Source organism: Phascolarctos cinereus, unplaced genomic scaffold (assembly GCF_003287225.1).
Source record: "Phascolarctos cinereus isolate Bilbo 61053 unplaced genomic scaffold, phaCin_HiC Scaffold_726;HRSCAF=1367, whole genome shotgun sequence".
NCBI classification, from domain to species: domain Eukaryota; kingdom Metazoa; phylum Chordata; class Mammalia; order Diprotodontia; family Phascolarctidae; genus Phascolarctos; species Phascolarctos cinereus.
In genome coordinates this window covers 399,837,454-399,855,879 of record NW_027556098.1, presented here as the reverse complement: position 1 = coordinate 399,855,879, position 18,426 = coordinate 399,837,454, and the positions used below count along the sequence as shown (strand labels likewise).

Sequence of the window (18,426 nt, the reverse complement as noted above, 5' to 3'; positions counted from 1 at the left end):
TCAAAGAATGCTTGGTTTAGCAGCGATCCCCTTAGCATGGAAACAAAAGATGGGATACAAAGCTGGACTAGGTTATAAAGAGCTGGCCTTGGAGGCAAGAAGAGCTGGGTCCCTGTACAGCCTTTGCCTCCTTACTGGCCATGGGATGGTGTGAAAGAAAGCCTGTTGGTGCTGCCAGGGAAATTCCCACCCAAGCAGACCCCAAACTGGAAACTAAGGAAAGCCTTGAATTTCTCTGGCTCCTCAGGACATTCCTGCTCCTAATCCCAGTGTCTCACCAAAAGCCCCTGCTCCTTCCCGGCAGTAAAGGGAAAGCAGGTATTTGTGCAAGAGTCCCTCGGCTCTGCTTTCCGACTTGTTAAGCCCCCTGCAAGAGGAAAGGGCCAACAAGTGCTTCACATCCTGGGATGAGGGAGGAGCCTGGCTACATGTGAAATAGAAGGATCAACGGCTTGTGTCCTTCTGCCTGCCACCAAGGAGCTGTGCGACCTTGGGCTCTCTCTGGGCCTCAGTTTCCCCTTTTGTCAAATGAGGGGGTTGCACTCCTCCCCTTCCGGCTCTGACATTCTCGGATTCCAGCACTGGCGAGTGGGAGGGCCCCGGTGTCCTGGTACGCCATTCGGACGGACTTGTCCTGTTCCGGAGGTCCTGAAACCCCCGAGGGAGAGAATAGGATGCGGTTCACCTGATTGATCCACTCCCAGATGCGCTTCTCGCTGTAGTAGCCGGGCTCGGAAGACCCCTCTCCAGGGCTGTTGTTTCCCAAGGGTCCCGCCAAGCCAGGCTGAGGCGCGGGGGGCGGCCGCAGCAGCAGCAGTGATAGCTTGGATCCCTGAGCTGTGGCCCCTCGGGGCTGCCTGGGCTGAGCGCTCCGGGGCGGCTGGGCGCGGCGGGGAGACGCTCGGGGATCTGAACGCCGCAGCAGCCGGGCAGCGCCCAGCTCCCAGACGCGCACCGTCGTCGGGGCAGCCGCCGAAGCCGGTGAGCCAGCCAGGGGAGGCAGAAAAGCCCCCTGGCTCGGCGGTGGGAGGCGGAGACGAGCCAGGGGTGCCATCGGGGCGGCCAGAGAGAGCCGACCAGGCTGGTGGCTGCGCTCTGGGGCTCGAGCGCCCCGGTTGGGCACGTCCACCGTGGGGCCGCCAGCCTGCCGCCGATCGCCGCCGGCGCGTCGCTGGGGCTGCAGGCCACCGCCCAGGGCCATGGTTTGGCTCCCGGGCCCAGACCTCAGCTTCGGCCGCCTCCAAGGCCGACAGATTCTGCGGTGAGGGCTAGTCAGCGAAACTCTGGTCCGTTGTCCCACAGGCTGTCCCACTTCATGGAGTGGGTGGGTGCGCCCCAGCCCCACCTGCCTGGAAAGGCTCGGGTAACAGGAAGAAGAGCTGAGGGTTTCAAAGCCAGGAGCCAGAGAGAGGGAGGGGGATGGGAATGGGAGTGGAGAGAGGGAAGGAGTGGGTGGACAGGTTGGAAGGGCCTTCCTTCGCTGGCGGGGCCGCCCCTCCGGACGCTTAGGTGCACCCCCTGCGCCCAGGCTTGGTTCTGCCCTTTCTACTCTGGCCTAGCAGTTCGGCTGGTGGACGAGCGGGAAGATGTGCGCTCGCCTCCGGATGCAGTGGGGCCCAATTAGCTCTGGGAAGTTCAGCTCTCCGCATATTGGCAGCATCTGTACCCTGGGCCAGAGCTAGACCTGCCTCAAGGCACAAGAAACCAGGGATGGGGACACCTCCCACCAGGTGCATTAGCAGCGGAGGTCACTGGGACCTGCATTTGGGAAAGGGGCAAAGGAGACCCCTGGGAAACGAGCTTCACCTCCTTAAGAGTTGGAAGGGTCCTTAGAGGTCATCTAGACCAGGGGTGGGGAACCTGCAGCCTCGAGGCCATATGTGGCCTTACAAGTCCCTGGGTTTGGCCTTTTTGACAGTCTAATTTACAGAACAAATCCTTTTATTAAGGGGATTATTTCTTAAGGCTAGATTTTAGCTCCACCTTATTTCATAGACTGAGGCCGTTTTTTCAGGGGAAGGTTTTTTCTTTTTTTGGTGGGGGAGGGGAGCAAATATTTCTTTCCCCCTCCTATTAAAAAAAGACCCTTGTAACAGATATGCTTCCTTAAGCAAAACAAATTCCCACGTTGGTCACGTCCAAAAATGCATGCACCGTTCTGCACGTTAGCACACATCCCTTCTGCAGGTAAGGCATGTAAGCAGCACCCCGACTTTACATTTGCACACTGAAGCTCAGGAAAGCTTGGTGTCCTGAAATGTTACCCGGTTACAGCCAGGTGAGGAAAGGGTACTTTGTATGCAAGAACTCTTCCTGCTACAACGCAACGTTGTAGCTTCTAAGTGAATGTACCCAAGCATCTTGACTCCCAATCAATAAACCTAAGTGCCTGCTAGGTGCCAGGCACTGTGCTAAGCACTAAGGGCTTAGATTTGAGAAGCTTCAAGGCCCCTTCCACATGGAATACTGGCCCCTTCCACATGGAATACTATCTCCTAACCCTTTGGACTTTTTTTAAAAGTTAAATCTGTTATTTAATGATCACTACCAGGGTGATGGTTTAATTGGGAAAGTTTGCATTCACACAAGCCACACCCATGAAGCAGTTGGCACAATGGTCAGTGCTGGATTGGAGCCAGGAGTTGGGTTCAAATCCAGCTTGACACTTGGCTGTGTGACCCCGAGAAACTCATTTTTATCCTTCCTACCCATTTCCTCATGTGTGAAATGAGAGGGTTGGATTAAACAGTCTCCAAGCTCCCTTAAAAGCTCAGTTTCCGATCCTGTGACCTAAGTCTTAGGTGCTAAGGAGATATTCTGGCTCTTACAGTAGGCCATCTACCAGGAAGAACACCAGATCCTTGGCAACGCTGACCTCTTGCTTCTACAGAGAAATGCCAACTTCTCAGGCAGGCACCTGAAGCCTTTCTCAGCCTGGGTCAGTTCTCCTTCACAAACGCCACGTTCTAGCCAAACTAAGACTATTGTCCTCCGGCTTGACGTTCCACCCCCACTCTGGACTCCCCTCACCGAACACCCTTCCCTCCTCCTGGTCTTGCAGAATCCTTCCCTTTTTCTGAAGTTTGGCTCAAGGATCCCCCTAGTTGTGGGGGCTTCCACCATCCTCATTCTTCATTGTTACTCCCTATTCTGCATTCATATCCTAAGCCCTGGGCAGAATATAAGCGCTTATTCATCTTAACATCCCAGGCAAACAGCATGCCTGGCACGCGGCAGGTACTTAATGAATGTCCTGGGTTTCTGTCCCAGAACCAAAAGAACATGCTAATAAAGAAAAGATTCGGTTTGTTACAGATTTTATTGAATCCTTTTGATACAGAGAAGCCAAGTAGGGCCCTTCTTTCCCCTCCCTCAGACCACCTGCGCAGGCTCTCAGAACAGGGCCGACTTTGACTAATCGACTGGACATAGCTGTGACACGGGCAGCTGATAGGCTGGTGATGCCCACACATGGAAGGCCGAGAACAGCAGCTGCTGGCCCCCAAGTGGTTTTTTTCCCTGCCGTCCATTTGCTGGGTCTTGCACCCAAAAATACTTTCTAAGGAGTAGACAGTGCTCATTAGCAGCCTCTGCTTCCCCAGAAAGCCCAACAGTGACATCAAGGGGTAAGCCATCCTTTACATCAGCAGAGTTTGAAGCAAAAACAAGATACAGAGGGGAAAACCATAATCCAGATTGGCATGGAACAATTCAGCAATCATGAATCTTATTTTCTCAACCTTCTACCCAGGGCCCAAGTCTGCAACCAGGAGTCAGAATGTGATCGTGAACCCCTTCTATTTACAGTATGAATAGCTAATACATGACCAGGGAGGCTCCAAAGCAGGAGACTTACAGATGACATCAATAGTTAATATTCCACCAAGGGCAGGCAAACAAGGGTCCCTTGTTAGAAAATGCTATTTGGTGCTGCTGGTCACTAGGCTTGTCACTGGGATTATGGACACTGGTCTGTGGCACAAATAATCATAACTTCCCACAATTTCAATGGAGAATGACCCGAAGGACCCTCGTTGATGGCTATTTATTTTTTATCGAAGGCAGCCAGTTTGCTAATTGACACTAATTTTAAGGCAGCAAGCCTGACTTCCTTTCACATGTCCTGATCTGGAGCAAACTGAGCCTCCAATTACTCCAGAACTGGTAGATTTTGGGGTACTCAGACACATCTTACCTGCTAAGCTCCCCTCCAATGGTGGCACGAAGGTGACCCTGGGCCTAAAACCTTTGCCAGCAGAGCACAAGCACAGAGGTCTGATACCAAGCTGGAAAAGCTTCAAATGCTGGGCCAACGGCAGATAGTGTGTCTGTTCCATGAGAACCAGCCTCACTGCGTTTGGAAGACGATGGCCACTAAGAGATTTCATTGTCTTTTTTGGCCACAGTAACTCCTGAGGACTATCTATGAGAGCTGCAACCTGCATCAGTGGTGGGGGGAGGAGGGCATGCCCACCCCATGAAGTGCATAAACACATCCAGGACTAAAGTGGGAAACTGCTCAAATGAAGGAGAAGAGCCATTCAGCTTTTGGCATGCAGGCTTCGTTTAAGATTTCTGGCTTCCTGGTACTTTTTAGAAGAGAATGTCTTCTCTTTATCACTACCTAAGGGAAATAACTGCTTAACCGCTGTCTTTAAAGAAAGAACACAGCCCCAGTAGGGGTGTGAAAAGAGACAAAGGGAGGTAGGGCACCAGAGTCAGTTTTGATTATATTTCAACGTTAAAACCTTCCTAGATTCCTTCCTGTAAGTAGGCCAGAAAGGGCTCCTCCAGGCACACTTGTCTGCACTGATCCCCCCTATTGATGAGTGAGTACTGCTCGAACAACCTAAATAGGGAGACACCGGCCCTGCCTCAAACACCCACACAAGACACAGGTTAGGACCACACCCTCCCACGCCCCCAGTGACTGACCGAGGGCTCTGATCATTCCCACCCCACAGGTCCCACACTGCTTATTTCTGTAGTCACAGAAAGAACACCTTCATATGTCAGTGCTTTGAGGCTAACTACACTGCTTGGCTACAGTTTTCATAATTTAACAGAGCAAAAGGCATTCTTAACAGCATTATTAGCTAAAAGAATTAGATCAAACGAACTCCATTTTCCTTATTCCTTCTTTCCTTACAAAAATTATGATTTATTCCAAGGTACTGTCATAGTGGAAATTAAAGTTTAACTCAGTACTTTTAAGCTGTACTACTGTCATAAAGTCAGTCTGCCTTTTTAACAAAGATGATCTCTAGTAAAAGAATAATTTTATACTTCTTAAAACCCTCCCAATTTTAAACCTAATGTTGTAGTCTAGGGGTGGCGAACCTGCGGCCTGGAAGCCACATGGGGCCCTCTAGGTCTTCAAGTTCAGCTCTGACTGAATCCAAACTTCACAGAATAAACACCAGTAATAAAAGGATTTGTTCTGTAAAACTTGGACTCAGGCAAAAGGCCGAACCCAAGGATGAGGGTGCAGGTCCCCCCCCCCCGCTTTTAAAAGCAGACACTTTTGGGCTGTGAAGTCATGATACCAGAACACTGATCTTACTCAGTTCATTTCAAAATCCATTTAAATTTCATGAAAAGGATGGATGAAACCAGCCCTTTGGTGCCTTAAAACCAAAACAACCATAACACTGAGTTTTACAAGTATATGATTAGACTAGGTGGCCTCTGAGATTCCGTGGTTTTTCACTTTTGGCATCAAGAAGAGACAGCTTCACTGTCACGAGAGAAGGAACTGAGCAGACGTAGCTTTGGAAACTGAACTATTACCTATCTTCTTTTATAAAATTTGGGGGTGGAAAATGTAGTGAATAATTTAATTATACCATATACAAACTCCTGTCCAATAGGCCAAAATGACAAGTATTTTACAAACAGCTTGCTGAGAACTGTGGCCATCTCCATCAACGGATGATGGTTATATGGGAAGCAGTTATGTCCAGATCTGTCTTAGAAGGATACAAAACTTTTAAGTTTCCCTCCATGTCCACCACTCGAACCTGCTCCACGATTAACGGAGAACTGCTATCTTTTTCAGCATTCTGATTAGACTGGAGATTGAATGGGCCAGAAACACCATCGGCTTCCGTGTCAGAGAGGGACTGCTCCTCTTTATTTTCTAAAGTGAATTTGTTGAGCTCTGCCATTTTCTGCAAAAGAAGTATCATTTTAATTAAAAGAATGAGGCGACCTCTAGAGCCCTTTCCAGCTTCATAATCCCAAGGACATGAAGCAGTTAACATTTCTCTATAAACCAATGTAGAAAGTAAATGTGTCAAATGTAAAGACTGAGAAAGCCAGAGGACAAAATTCCCATCACTTCTAAAGCTATTTCTACTTCTCAAAGACAGTTAATGTACTTGATTTACTAGGCTTCTTACCAAAATGAGGGTGTCCATGATATCTTTACAGATCTGCAGACTTGTAGCACTTGTCACTTCCAGAAATAAATCGGAGGTTGTTGTTTTAATCTAAAGAAGTTGCAAAAGATTTCAGAAAAAGTGAATGCTGTCAAAAATGGGTGTCAACACCTGCAATTTCTACTCTAAAAGAAGGTACAGAATGCAATTCTAGAAGCCAAAAAAGTTCCATGTCTCCTAACAGAAAACACTGGTGTGGAATGATGCATTGCAGAGTTTTCTGTTTCGTATCATCGACAGTTACTTAACATAGGATAAAGTTTTCCTCTGCCTCAGTTTACTACTAAACACAGTTGTGGAATTATAAGAATACTTTAATCATCAAGTATTAATAACTCTTCAGTAGATGCATTTACCTATCCATGACATAACAGCATAAGACATTTATAATACATGTTTATGATGTCACACATACCTTTGTCTTCTCACTGTTTGTTATTGGTGGAAAAGAAATAACCACATTATCTGCATCTACTAGACAAGGGTAGTTTTCTTTTCCATCTAATAAGTGAAGGTATCTGCCAAAGAAGGAAAAAAAACAGGGGCATCACAGTTAATTATTCAACCACCTGGACCCCAATCACTGAAGTGTAGCAATCCAGAAAGGGCCTGGGCTGAAGTTTGTAAGACCCAACTCTAACTCAATGATCCTATAATCTACTGAAAAAAGGTCTGTTGAACAAATTAAGAGCATAATGACAAGAAGGAAGCTTCTGATACATGGCAGAGAATAAACAGTTTAGATAAATGTATATGCATCCAAGAGAGGCAGTGCGGCTTAATGAACAGGGAACAGGCCTCAAAGTCAGAAGTCTGGCTTCTGACACACAGTGCCTGTAGGATACTGGGCAGGCAAAAATTCTAAGCTACAGAGAAGCTGCTGACCTCCACTGGTGAAGGTAATGTCCTCACCCTGTGAGTTCTCCATACTATGAAATACAAGGTCCAGTCCCTATCCCTATTTACCCATAAACAAGGTGGTAATTATTAATAATGCATCTTATTCATTAAAGCATGTGCAAGAACCCTGACCTGGCTAAGACATCCTGACCAAAATAAGGGGTCTGGGTAAAAAGAACCAGTCTTCCCAGCACTGTGGGTACCTAGCTGGACCTTCCAGATTCATGAGTTTTAAAAGTCAGAGTTTTAGTTTTTTTCATCCACATAATTTTAGAATTTTTCTGATCCTTGTCAGTAACAACATTTCCTAATTATTTGGGAGGTGTTAGCTGAAAAAACTTCATTTCCTCCTAGTATTTTAACCTCCAAAATGATTACTGCTCATTTAAAAAAACCAAACCTAGACCAGGAAGCATCTCCTGACATTTCCTGGGTGTCTGAAAAGAAGCTCTTAATTTTCACAATGTTTCTAATACGTGAGGAGAGTATGGCAAAAGCCCATCTGGGAATAAGACCATTTACTTCACTTGCAAATTCCGAATTGTCCATATCTTTAGCATTTATGGAGATAATTTTTAAATGGGCGTGTGAGAATCGACATCTAGTATAACAGTACCTTCAGATATTTACTTTCTAACTTGCAAGTCAGTTGTTTTCAGTTCATAAACTAAAAGAGAGGAAGCCCAGTATAGAGAAGTTTGGTTTTGAAGCCAGGAGGCCTGGGTTCTAGACCTGCCTCTAACTTTGTAACTGATATATTGCATGCCTTCTCCTTGGGTGTGGGAGGGAGGGAGAAATTTGGAACTCAAAATAAACATATAATGAATTGCCCTGTTTAAAAAAAATGATGAAACACACTGCTCACCTCCTGACAGAGGTGAGGGATGCAAAGGACTCAGGGCAAAATGAGACAAACATAAATACATATGTATTTGTAGTTCCCTTTTGGACATGGCCAACGTGAACATTTGTTTTGCTTGGCTATACACACTTGTAACAGGGATTTTGTTTGTCTTTGGTTTTTGACTGGGGTGGGGGGAAGGAGAGAATGAAGATTTTTACTAATTAAGAAAATAAAACCAAACTTAATAAATAAAAGCCAGCACTGGACCTTGATTCTTCGAGCACGAGCAACGTGTAAACAAAAAGCGCCCTCTGAGGCCTAGCTCCACCATCTGTGCTGCAAGTCACTCACTTCTCTCCTCTATCCTTCTCCCTTAGAACTCTCCCTTCCTCCCTCCATTGTTCTGAGAGTGTGAGGGGAGGGAGCAGGGGCTGACCTGTGCAAACCTGAGACATTCTGCCTTTTCTTCTGCTTTCTCTGCTCCTCAGCTTCCAGCTGCAATTGTCGGACGAGGTCCTTTGCTTTGATCTCCTTCCGTCCCAAGGGGACAATCTACCAAATGGGAAAGAAACAAAATGACTGAGTTGATACTGCCAACTTTGGGAACTCAGCTGATCTAACCTAAGATGCTACAACCCCCCCCCCCATTCTCTCTCACACCTTACTCAGTTTTCTAAGGGGATGGGAGGCATCTCTCCGAGCTGACAGTTACTAAAAGCCTTAGGCTTCTGGAGAGGCAGTGTGGTGGAGCAATGAGGGCACTGGAAATGGAGTCAGGAAGACCTGAGTTCAGATCCCAGCTCCCTTAACAATCCTGTGTGACCCAGAGCAAGCCATTTAACCTCTGCAGGTTGGATTCTATGGCCTGAGGTCCCCTTCTGGTTTTACTCTACAATATCATAATCCTATGATACTGATTCTTTACTATGTCCCACGTAACAAATATTCTTACACCTGAGGCTTCACTCCTGCTATGTTCCCCAACACTCTAGGATACACACAACTTTCTAATACCAGATAATTTCCTGTTAACTCGTAGCTCAAAAAATTCATTCATTCTTAAAACAAGTTTCCAAAGAAAATCAACTAGTACAAAAGCCATTATTTTAAAAAGCTTCTAAATGTGGTAATTTAATCAAAGCCTAGTTAGTATAAAACAGAGCATACAACTTGCTAAGTCAGAACCATAGGAAACCCATGAGTGCCTTAGGAAAAAAACCCAAGCTCTACTTGTGAGAAAATCATTAACTAGGGACAATAAAGGAATGGAAAGAAAAGAGCAGAAGCCTGCAACCAGACCTCGGACACCACCTGCCCTCTGACTGGCAAGCACGCCGAGCCTCTGGTTTTCCAGTCCCACTCTCTGGAGACTCTCAATTTCCAAACACTGTGAGTAATGTACAGGAAAGGGATGGGTTGGATATGGATACCTTTCAGACTAACCTTAACCTGGAGGTAAGCATGTTAATGAATTCCCGAAGGTTATCAGATCTGAGGAAGTAGGGCCAAAGGAAAGAAGGAACAGCAACACCTGAGCTGGTCAAGTTAGGTGAAGTATGCCCAGGAGAAACGACTTCCCTGCCAAAACCTCAGGGATCCTCAGGTAACCCTGATGCTATGCTAGGGAAGAATTTAGAAGAACAAGGGCAGGTTATGAGGAAACCTCTTAACAGAGGTGTGGAGTATACCAAATGAGAGGGTTGTGAACTTGGATAGAGACCCAACACCTACAAGTTCTTCCTTGTTTCAAAATGAGCAAAAATGTGCAAGATTACAAGAGGGAAACCTTACTATGACTACTTTGTTTGGAATGGAATCTGGGAGTTTAAGCAATTGATTTCAAAGTCATCTCTAAACATAACCTGGTGGGATTTGGGGGCAGGGAAAAAGAAGAGAAGGGAGTAAGGGTTTTTTTAATTAACTTTTTAGGGAGCGAGTTTTAAGCATGAGTGAGACCGAGGTTTTTTGTGTGGTGCGCACAGGCGTGCGCACACACACACATACACACACCTGTAATAGGATTCATAAATGAAAATATTTAGGTTTTTCTCAGAATATGTGAAGGACTGGAAATGTAGTGGGGCTACAGTACAATCTGGAATCGAGCCTTAGGCAACTCTAAAACTTAAAGCGATAGACAAGTTGCGATCTGCATCAGAGGAGGGCATTTTCGTACCAACAAAATCACAGGCTCTTGACACTCAGTCTTATACTGTCATCCAAATATAGCCCACCCTAACATTTTGTTGGAAACATCACATGCCCACAGGAGAAGCAACCATGCAATCGCGCACCTTCAGCTCTTGGGGAGATTGTGCTCTGTAGACCAGAGGGCCTTTGATCAGCTTAAGGTCATGAGTTGCTATCGTTGCTGCTGTTCTTTTCTCACAGATATCTTCGTGGAGTTTGGTCTAAAACATAAATTCAAAGGGATTATCAAGACATTAAGGTCGCTCTAAAAGTAAAATGTCAAAATGATCTCTGAATCCAAAGGCTCCACGCCAACAACTCAGTGACTGGACACTGGTAACCTAAGTTTCCAACACCCTCCATTAGGACAGCCCCTCTCTACAACCAATGAATGGCTTGTCTTATTGAGAAAAAAATTTAATGGAATTATTGAAATTAGTTACTTAACCTTAACAGAAAAAGGTCTTCTTTGTTCACATTCACCTGCATCACTGTTATCTAAAGTAGAAGACAGTACCTGGGTTCTCAATAAACCAACATTGAACTCTGACTTATGGTTGAATTAAAGCAAATAGGCCTAGAGGAAGAGTTAGAGAACAGGTCTTTCTCTAAATATTTATACTCTCAAAAGCAAAGTTTCTGACAATCTGCTTTATGATCACTGCCAATCCAACTAAGGGAAAAAATTCATGGTAAATGTACAGATTCACAACCTAGTATTATGTAAAAAAACTGATTCTGGCCACCTAGAGGAAAGGTCTGGTAAAAACATGTTAAGATTTTAGTTGAAAGACTGGTAGATTCCTTTAAAAGCCACATATTTCTTACGCTCAAAGATGCAGCTTTAAGTTTTGGGGGAGGAGAGGTCAAAAGGAACAAGAGAAATCAGGCCCGTTGACGTCCTGCCAATTTAACAATAATCTGACAACAAAATAACAATTTAACAATCCTCACACCCTGAGGATTTACAACTAAAACTGTAGCTTGGAGCAGAAAGTTAGAAAATACAAAAAAATGCTCCAAACTTCAGGGGATGTTTAACTGCATTAAATTTACCAGTTTAAGAAAAGGAATAGGTTTTGCATGTGGGGGAAAGCTAAGACAACTTTACCAACAAAAGGAGCCTTCCCAGTTTTTGAGGGAACAACTAACACTTTCCTACAACTGGACTCCGGGGGTGCGGATTTGAGACCCACTGGTTCCCACGATCTCATTTTCCTAAATGAGTTTTCACCCGCTTTTAGCTCTCTGCTCTAAGCCCGCCTGAAGTAAGGGGGCCTAACTCCCAGGATACAACCTGCATTGAGAGGAATCGCTTCAGAGCATTCCCTGGCCTCAAATTCATGCCCTTGACAACAGTGCAAACAATGTAGGGACGGACGTCCTTCACCATCGGGTTCACTTGGACAGTCACAGAAGTGGGGTTTTCAGAGACATGCAGAATCCTGATGAGAAGCTTGTTTACTTCCTCCACTTCCTCCTCCTCGCCCTCTCCACTCTCCTTTTTCTGCTTTCGCTCCCTCTTTTTTTTCCTGCTTTCTTCTTTTTCCGAGCCGTCAGTCTTTCCCCTTCCTTTGCCCCGTCCCCCAACTCGAAGATACTCCAGGATGGACTTAGGCTGGCAGCCATTCACCATTTTCTCCAGGCGTTTATCTTTCAATTTGTTCCCTTTGAAATTGATCTCCTTGAGCTTTGGACAGTCAGCAAGTTCCCCGGGAATTTCACTTAACTGGTTGTTAGCAAGATCCAGAGTCTGAGGAAGTAAAACAAGAGAGATTAACGGGACAGCAAAGGAGACCTAAGCTTATGGGATCACAGTCTAGAGCTGGAAGGGAACCCAGGGGTCACTGAAGCCCACTTGTCTCCTCTGCCTCGGCCCCACCCTGGCTCAGGCCCTCATCACCTCCTGGCCGCAGCAACAGCTGCTGGGGTGGGGAGGAGGGCGGGGGCAGGTCCTGTCTGTCTCAAGTCTCCCCTGCTCTAGTCCATCCTCCAATCAGCCACCAAGAGGATTTTGCTAAAAGCAGAGGTCTGACCGTGTCCCTGTCTGCTCAATCAATTCCACGGGCTTCCTATCATCTCCAGCAGGGCTGTTTGGCATTCAAAGCCCTTCCTAACCTGATCCTCCCTGCTAACATCATCTTTCCAATCTTCTCACGCCACACTCCCTGACCTGTTCTCTTATATCCAGAAACACCGGCCTCCCCACTGTCCCTTTAACTAGGCACTACTCCACCTCTCCACTCCAGGCATTCTCTCTGTCCCCTCTGCCTGGAACACTCTCCCTCCTCACCTCCACTTCCTGAAGTCCCAATTTAAATCCCACTTTCCACAGGAAGCCTTTCTCAATCCCCTACAACTCCACAGCTTTCCCCCTGCTGACTGTCCTCAGTTTATCCTGTCTACATCTTGTTTGTACACAGTTGCTCCATCCTTCATCTACAGAGTTCCCCTATGCTGAGGCTAAGCCACCAGACAGATTATGTGGGGATAGGTCAATTCCACATTGATTAGCAAGGACCTGGAGCTGGAAGAGACCTCTGTTCTCACAGTCCAACCCTCCCCTCATTTTACAGATTAAGAAACTGAGGTGGGGCAGCGAGGTGGCGCAGTGCATAGAGCACTGGCCTAGAAGTCAGGAGGACCCGAGTTCAAACTTGACCTCAGATACTTAACTAGCAGTGTGACTTGGGGCACGTCCATAACCCTGTCTGCCTCAACTTCCCCATCTGTAAAATGAGCTGGAAAAGGAAATGGCAAACTGCTCCAGTATCTCTGCCCAGAAAACCCCAAATGGGGCCAAAGAAGAGTCAGATACAACTGAAACAGCTCCACAACAACTAAACTCTTAATTTTTAAATAAAATGTTGCTCTGTCATCTGTGAGCAGACTTGCTGAGGGTGACAACCATGAAAAGGTGATTTAAAAAAGCATACTAATATGATCACTGGGTTTGGGGAAAACGTTTAACTATGGAGAGCCAGCTTAGGGAAAGAAACAAAGGGTAAGAATAACTGGTACTAATCTGGATGGAAAAGCATTAACAGTGGTAGGAATCCAGAAATCACAGCAGTGCAGCCTCTCAGGAGAGGCACCGAGGGGCCTGACTTCTCTAAGCCTCACAATGACCTTGCGGGGGAGGGCCAGGTCTTTGGACTCCATGTAGGGTAGTGCCTGATACAGGAAGAAAGAAAACAAGCGTTTATTAAGCCCTTGGTACTCACCAGGCTCTGTGTTAATAAGTGCCTGATAAACGATGAACAACTCTGCTATTATTGTGCCAATTGTTACAGATGAAGAAAATGAGGCAGAGGTTAAGTGACTTTCCCAGCCCAAGGACACACTTCTAGTTAAATGTCTGACGCTAGATTTCAACTCAAGTCCTGCTGACTCTAGGCCCAGCCTCTACCCACTGAGCCATCAGCCAGTGGTTCCCCACCCACGGGCTTCAGTTTGCCCATTATACAAGGTGAGAGGCAGCATGAAGTCATCAATCAGAATTTATTAAGCACCTCTGTGCAAAATTCTGTGCCAAACTCTAGGGATACAAAGACATAAAGTCCCTGCCCTCAAGAAGCTTACTTTCTAACAGGAGTAACAACACGCATGTACACATAGGTATGACAGATATGTCACCAGAAGGAAGGTAATCTTGGTGAGGAAAGACACTAGAGGCAGAAGCGAAGAGGGAGAGCTCAGCCTGTGCAGAGGCATGGTGACAGGCCTATGTTAGAAGCAGGCCGACCAGCCTGGCTGGATGGTAGACTAGTGCGTGCAGGGGAGCAACGTGTAATAAGGCAGGAAAGGTAGCACGGGACCAGGCTGGGGGGAGGCTTAAAGGCCAAACATAGTGTTTATCTGATCCTTAAGTTACTAGGGAACCACTGAAAAGTTATCAAGTAGAAGGGAGACGTGGTCAGACCTCTGCTTTAGGAAATGCCCTCTGGCAGGTCTGTGGACTGGGGAGACCAATCCATAGGGTGCTGGGAGAGGTGATGAGGACCTGGGGTCAGGAGATGTGAAACAGGATCTGGCAACTCCCTGGACATGTGGGGTGAAGGGGACGTGAACTGAGGATGCCACCAAGCCTAGGAACGTGGTTGACTAGAAGGATGGGGGTTCACTTAAGGTAATGAGCTGTTTTGGACACACCGAGTTTGAAGTATCTAATAAGTTGATGATATAAGCATGGAATTCAGGAGAGGAAACGGGCCTGGATTAACAGACCTGCAAGTCTTGAACGGAGATCACTGATCTCATAGGAGATGAGGCGGAAACCAAGTGGGAGAAAAATAAGAGACTCAGGAAATACCCCTCGTTAGGGGCACGCTGCAGAGAATGATCCAGTGAAGGAGACTGAGCAAAGTGGTGAGTCAGGTAGAAAACCCGGAGAGAGCACGGCCACAAAAGCCCTGAACGAAGAATGTGTCTGTCAGATGCTGCCGAGGTCAACAAAGTGAGGACTAAGAAAAGGCCGTTCCATTTGAGTGGGCAGCTAAGCCTGGTCACTAGTAACTCTGCAGAGGGCAGTTTCACATGAAGGACGCAGCTAGAAGCCACAATGCAGAGTATAGAAGAGAGAGAAAAAAAGTGACGTCAACAAGTATGACTGAGAAATGGAGATGTGACAGGACCTAGTGAAGGGTTTTTAATGATGGGGACGACTTGGGGCCTGGAGTTAGGAAGACCTGAGTTCAAATGTGGCCTCAAGACACTTCGTAGCTGTGAGACCCTGGCCAAGTCACTTGTCTGCCTCATCTTTCCTGTTCTGGAAAATGAGCTGGAGAAGGAAACAGCAAACCACTGCAGTATCTCTGCCAAGAAAACCCCAAATGGGGTCACCAAGTGTCAGACCCAACTGATGGGGGGGAGGGGGTAAGAGAAAATTTAAGTTTTGCAAAGAACTTCACAATTGTCTCATTTTATCCTCATATAAACCCAGTGAGGAAGGTTCTATTACTATCTCCACTTTACAGATAAGGAAACAGGCAGATAGAAGTTATGTGACTTGCTCAGGGTCATAAAGCTAATGTCTGAGGCTAGATTTGAACTCAGGTCTTACTGACTCCTGGTCCACCCCTTTATCCATTGCACCACTAACTGTCAAGAGAAAAGACATAAGGAAAGAAGAGGGAGCTCATGGCAAATGGTCATGATCGATCGTACTGGTAAAATATAAGAGGTCTCCAGAAAAGAAGATAGGACAGGATGAGGTTTGAACAGTACTGAAGACTTGGAGCAGTATATGGAAAGAGGGACAGAAAACTGATCAGGAAAGAATCAAAGGATTGCCTCGATGAAGCAAAGGCCCAATTGAAATTAGGAGACACATATGAAGTGGACCCAGTCAACAATGCTAGAGACTTCTAAGTCTATGAAGCCTATTCAGCAGTGCTGTGAGTAGGAGCAGAGAAGGCAGATGGTGGGAGAGATTCAGGGTTGGGGATGGTAGGGCGTAGGCTACCTAAAACAAATTATTCAAGAGTAGAACAAAACAGTTTTACTGGTTGACTGGGAAGGGAGAAGAGTGAACAGAGGGCCAGCCACTCAGGAAGAACCGGGCTCAGTCCAGCTCCTAACACACACTAGCTTTAGGACCAGTGGCAAACTTTGAACTTCAGTGCCCCAGAAGTCACTGAGGCTTTAAGTTAGACTAATGTGCCTACTGGGTGTGGCACTGTGCTGGGTGCTATAGATAAAAAGCCAAAAACAGTCACTACCGTAAAGGGGTTCACTTAGATCAATGGTTCTCGGTTGATTTTTTTTTCCCTCACAGCAAAACATTCTCTGCAAAAAGAATCGCAGGATTTCAGATTTAGAGATGGCAGAGACATTAAAGGTCATTTAAGTCCAGGACACTAGAATCTGTAATTTTGATAATTGTATTTCAATTAATTTAATTTTTATCAATTAATTTCTTCTGTCACCCTGCATATTTTATTACATATTTAAAAACATTAGTTTGACAAGGGTTCCATAGGCCTCACCAGAAGCTGCCAAAGGAGGTTCACGATGTTGCAGAAAAAAAACCGAGGCCTTGGAGAGCTACCCGAGGTCATGCACTGGAGGCAGATGGACGGAGGCCCTCAGACTCTAGATGGTGCTTTTTACAGTATTATGAACCAAACTAAAGGTCTGGCACCAAAGGACTCTGGAGCAGCAGGCCTAGGGATTCTGCAGCCTCTCCTCCTCTTCTACAACTCCATTCCCTGGCATCTGACGCCACTTTCACCTCCTCAGATAAAGCCACGTAAAGCCTTGGGGTGGGACTCCTTAGCAGACTCACCCTGGAAGAACCCTGGGACCGAGAGACAGCCTTTGACAGCTCCTTCCAACTCTAAATCTGATGATGCAAAGACAAAAACGCCCTCCCGGATTTACTTTCTAAAGGAGGTGGCATGGAAGTTATAAAGCAGGGGCTGGTCCGCTCCTCTCTCTTTAAAAAGAAGGGACCGGACTCCATTCAATCGTCTGAAGTCTCCAAGGTCAATGACGTGTACTCAGACTGGGCTAGAGGAAGGGGTCACTCTGGGCAGGTCCCTGCAGCTCTCAGCTCCAGCATGCCTTCGGGCACCTCCCTTTCCGTCTCCAGGCCTCCTTTCCCATCTCTGCCCCTGCCTCAGTCTTCCCAGCAGCTCCTCCCTCCCCCCTCCCGTGCCGGCTCCCCGCGGCAGGCGGGCGCGCACCTTGAGCGCGGGCAGCCCCGCCACGGCCGGGCTGAGCTCCTGCAGCTCGTTGTCGGCCGCGGCCAGCTCGCTCAGCAGCTGCAGCGCGAAGAGCTCGGCCGGGAGCGCGCGCAGGCGGTTGCGCGCCACGTTGAGGGTCTGCAGCCGCGGCGCGCAGCGCGCCAGCTCGGCCGGGAGCGTGCGCAGGCGGTTGGCGCTCAGGTTGAGGCTCTGCAGCTGCGGCAGCGCCGGGGGCTCGGCGGGGCCCAGGCCGCGGCCCGGCGGCAGCTCCTCCAGCGCGTTCCCGGACAGGTCGAGCACGCGCAGCGCGGGCAGCGGGCCCAGCTCCGGGCTGAGCGCGGGCCCGAGCGCGTTGCCCCGCAGCACGAGGCTGCGCAGGCGCGGGAGGCCGCGCGCCAGCCCCGGGCCCGGCTCGCGCAGGCTCGCGCAGCCGCACACCTCGAGGGAGTGCAGCAGCGGCAGCGAGAACACGCGCGGCGGCAGCCGCCCTCCCGCCGCCCGCACACGCTCCTCCAGCGCCGGGCCCGTCAGCAGCAGCTCCCGGCGCTGCTCGCGCTCCACCAGGTCCACCTCCGGCCACGGTTCCGGCGCTTCGGCCACCACCGCTGCCGCCGCCATGACGCCCGTCCACCTCGACCGCAGGCCGCCTGACACTACTGCTTCCGGGGCGCCGCGCCTGCCCTCCCCCCCTTCGCCTGCGTCACTTCCGTGGGAAAAGTTAGCGAGAAACGCGGGAGGCCAGAGAGGTGTTTCGTGGTCCATAAAGAAATGCTAGAGCGCCACCACGGGGAGGGGGGGGCTCCGGAGGGTGGATCATCGGCCCATAAAGGAATAATAGAGTTGCCTCACCATAGAGAAAGCTTTAGATGACTAGAGAGTCTACACGTTGCTGGAGGTGGGGGTGGGGAGGAGAGGACTAGAGCGCCGCTATTCGGTTGTTGGTGCCAAGGCCTCCCCACCGTGACCGATGGTGCAACATAAGATTCTAACACAGAAACAGCTTCAGGCTGGAAAGTCTCCTTCAAGTCATAGAATAGAAACGCAAGAGAGACACTTACGGGAGGATAGAAAGTAGTTCATCCTTCCGCCAGGAACGCTCCACCATAGAGAGCGCTTGGAGGCTAAATGGAAACATCATGCACCGGAACCTGTGGGACCATTAAAAAAAAGAATGGAGCTATCACCATGGAGAGCTCCAAGAAAGGCCCGCTGGAGAGTCACCTCCGCTCGTGGGAAAGGGGAAGCTTTGGTATCAGTGCGTGGCTAGAGAGTCACATTGTAAATAAGGAAGAAGCACTTCCTATTGAGAACTCCAAGAGGCTAGAGTCATACCCTGAACCATGAATAGTGGAAGGGCCGTGACCAT

The 18,426-nt window shown here is 48.0% G+C and overlaps 1 protein-coding gene across 1 annotated transcript; it reads right to left on the bottom strand.

Moving 5' to 3' along the window:
- Nucleotides 1-3,300: 3,300 nt before the first annotated feature.
- On the bottom strand, nucleotides 3,301-17,678 carry LRRC47 (leucine rich repeat containing 47). Its single transcript, XM_020975436.2, has 7 exons — nucleotides 17,061-17,678; nucleotides 11,672-12,127; nucleotides 10,479-10,595; nucleotides 8,621-8,736; nucleotides 6,856-6,958; nucleotides 6,402-6,491; nucleotides 3,301-6,170 (listed from the first exon to the last, which is right to left on the bottom strand). Exons 1-7 carry the CDS (start codon nucleotides 17,676-17,678, stop codon nucleotides 5,925-5,927), a joined length of 1,746 nt encoding a protein of 581 aa, XP_020831095.1. The 3' UTR covers nucleotides 3,301-5,924.
- Nucleotides 17,679-18,426: the final 748 nt, after the last annotated feature.

What these genes read in the sequence shown, in the direction of transcription:
- LRRC47 (XM_020975436.2), bottom strand. Translation starts at nt 17,678, where the DNA reads ATGGCGGCGGCAGCGGTGGTGGCCGAAGCGCCGGAACCGTGGCCGGAG. An exon ending in AGCGATTCCTCTCAATGCAG is followed by an intron (nt 10,596 to 11,671) that starts GTTGTATCCTGG and finishes TTTATGTTTTAG; the next exon opens with ACCAAACTCCACGAAGATAT. An exon ending in AATGTCTCAGGTTTGCACAG is followed by an intron (nt 6,959 to 8,620) that starts GTCAGCCCCTGC and finishes CTTCTTTGGCAG; the next exon opens with ATACCTTCACTTATTAGATG.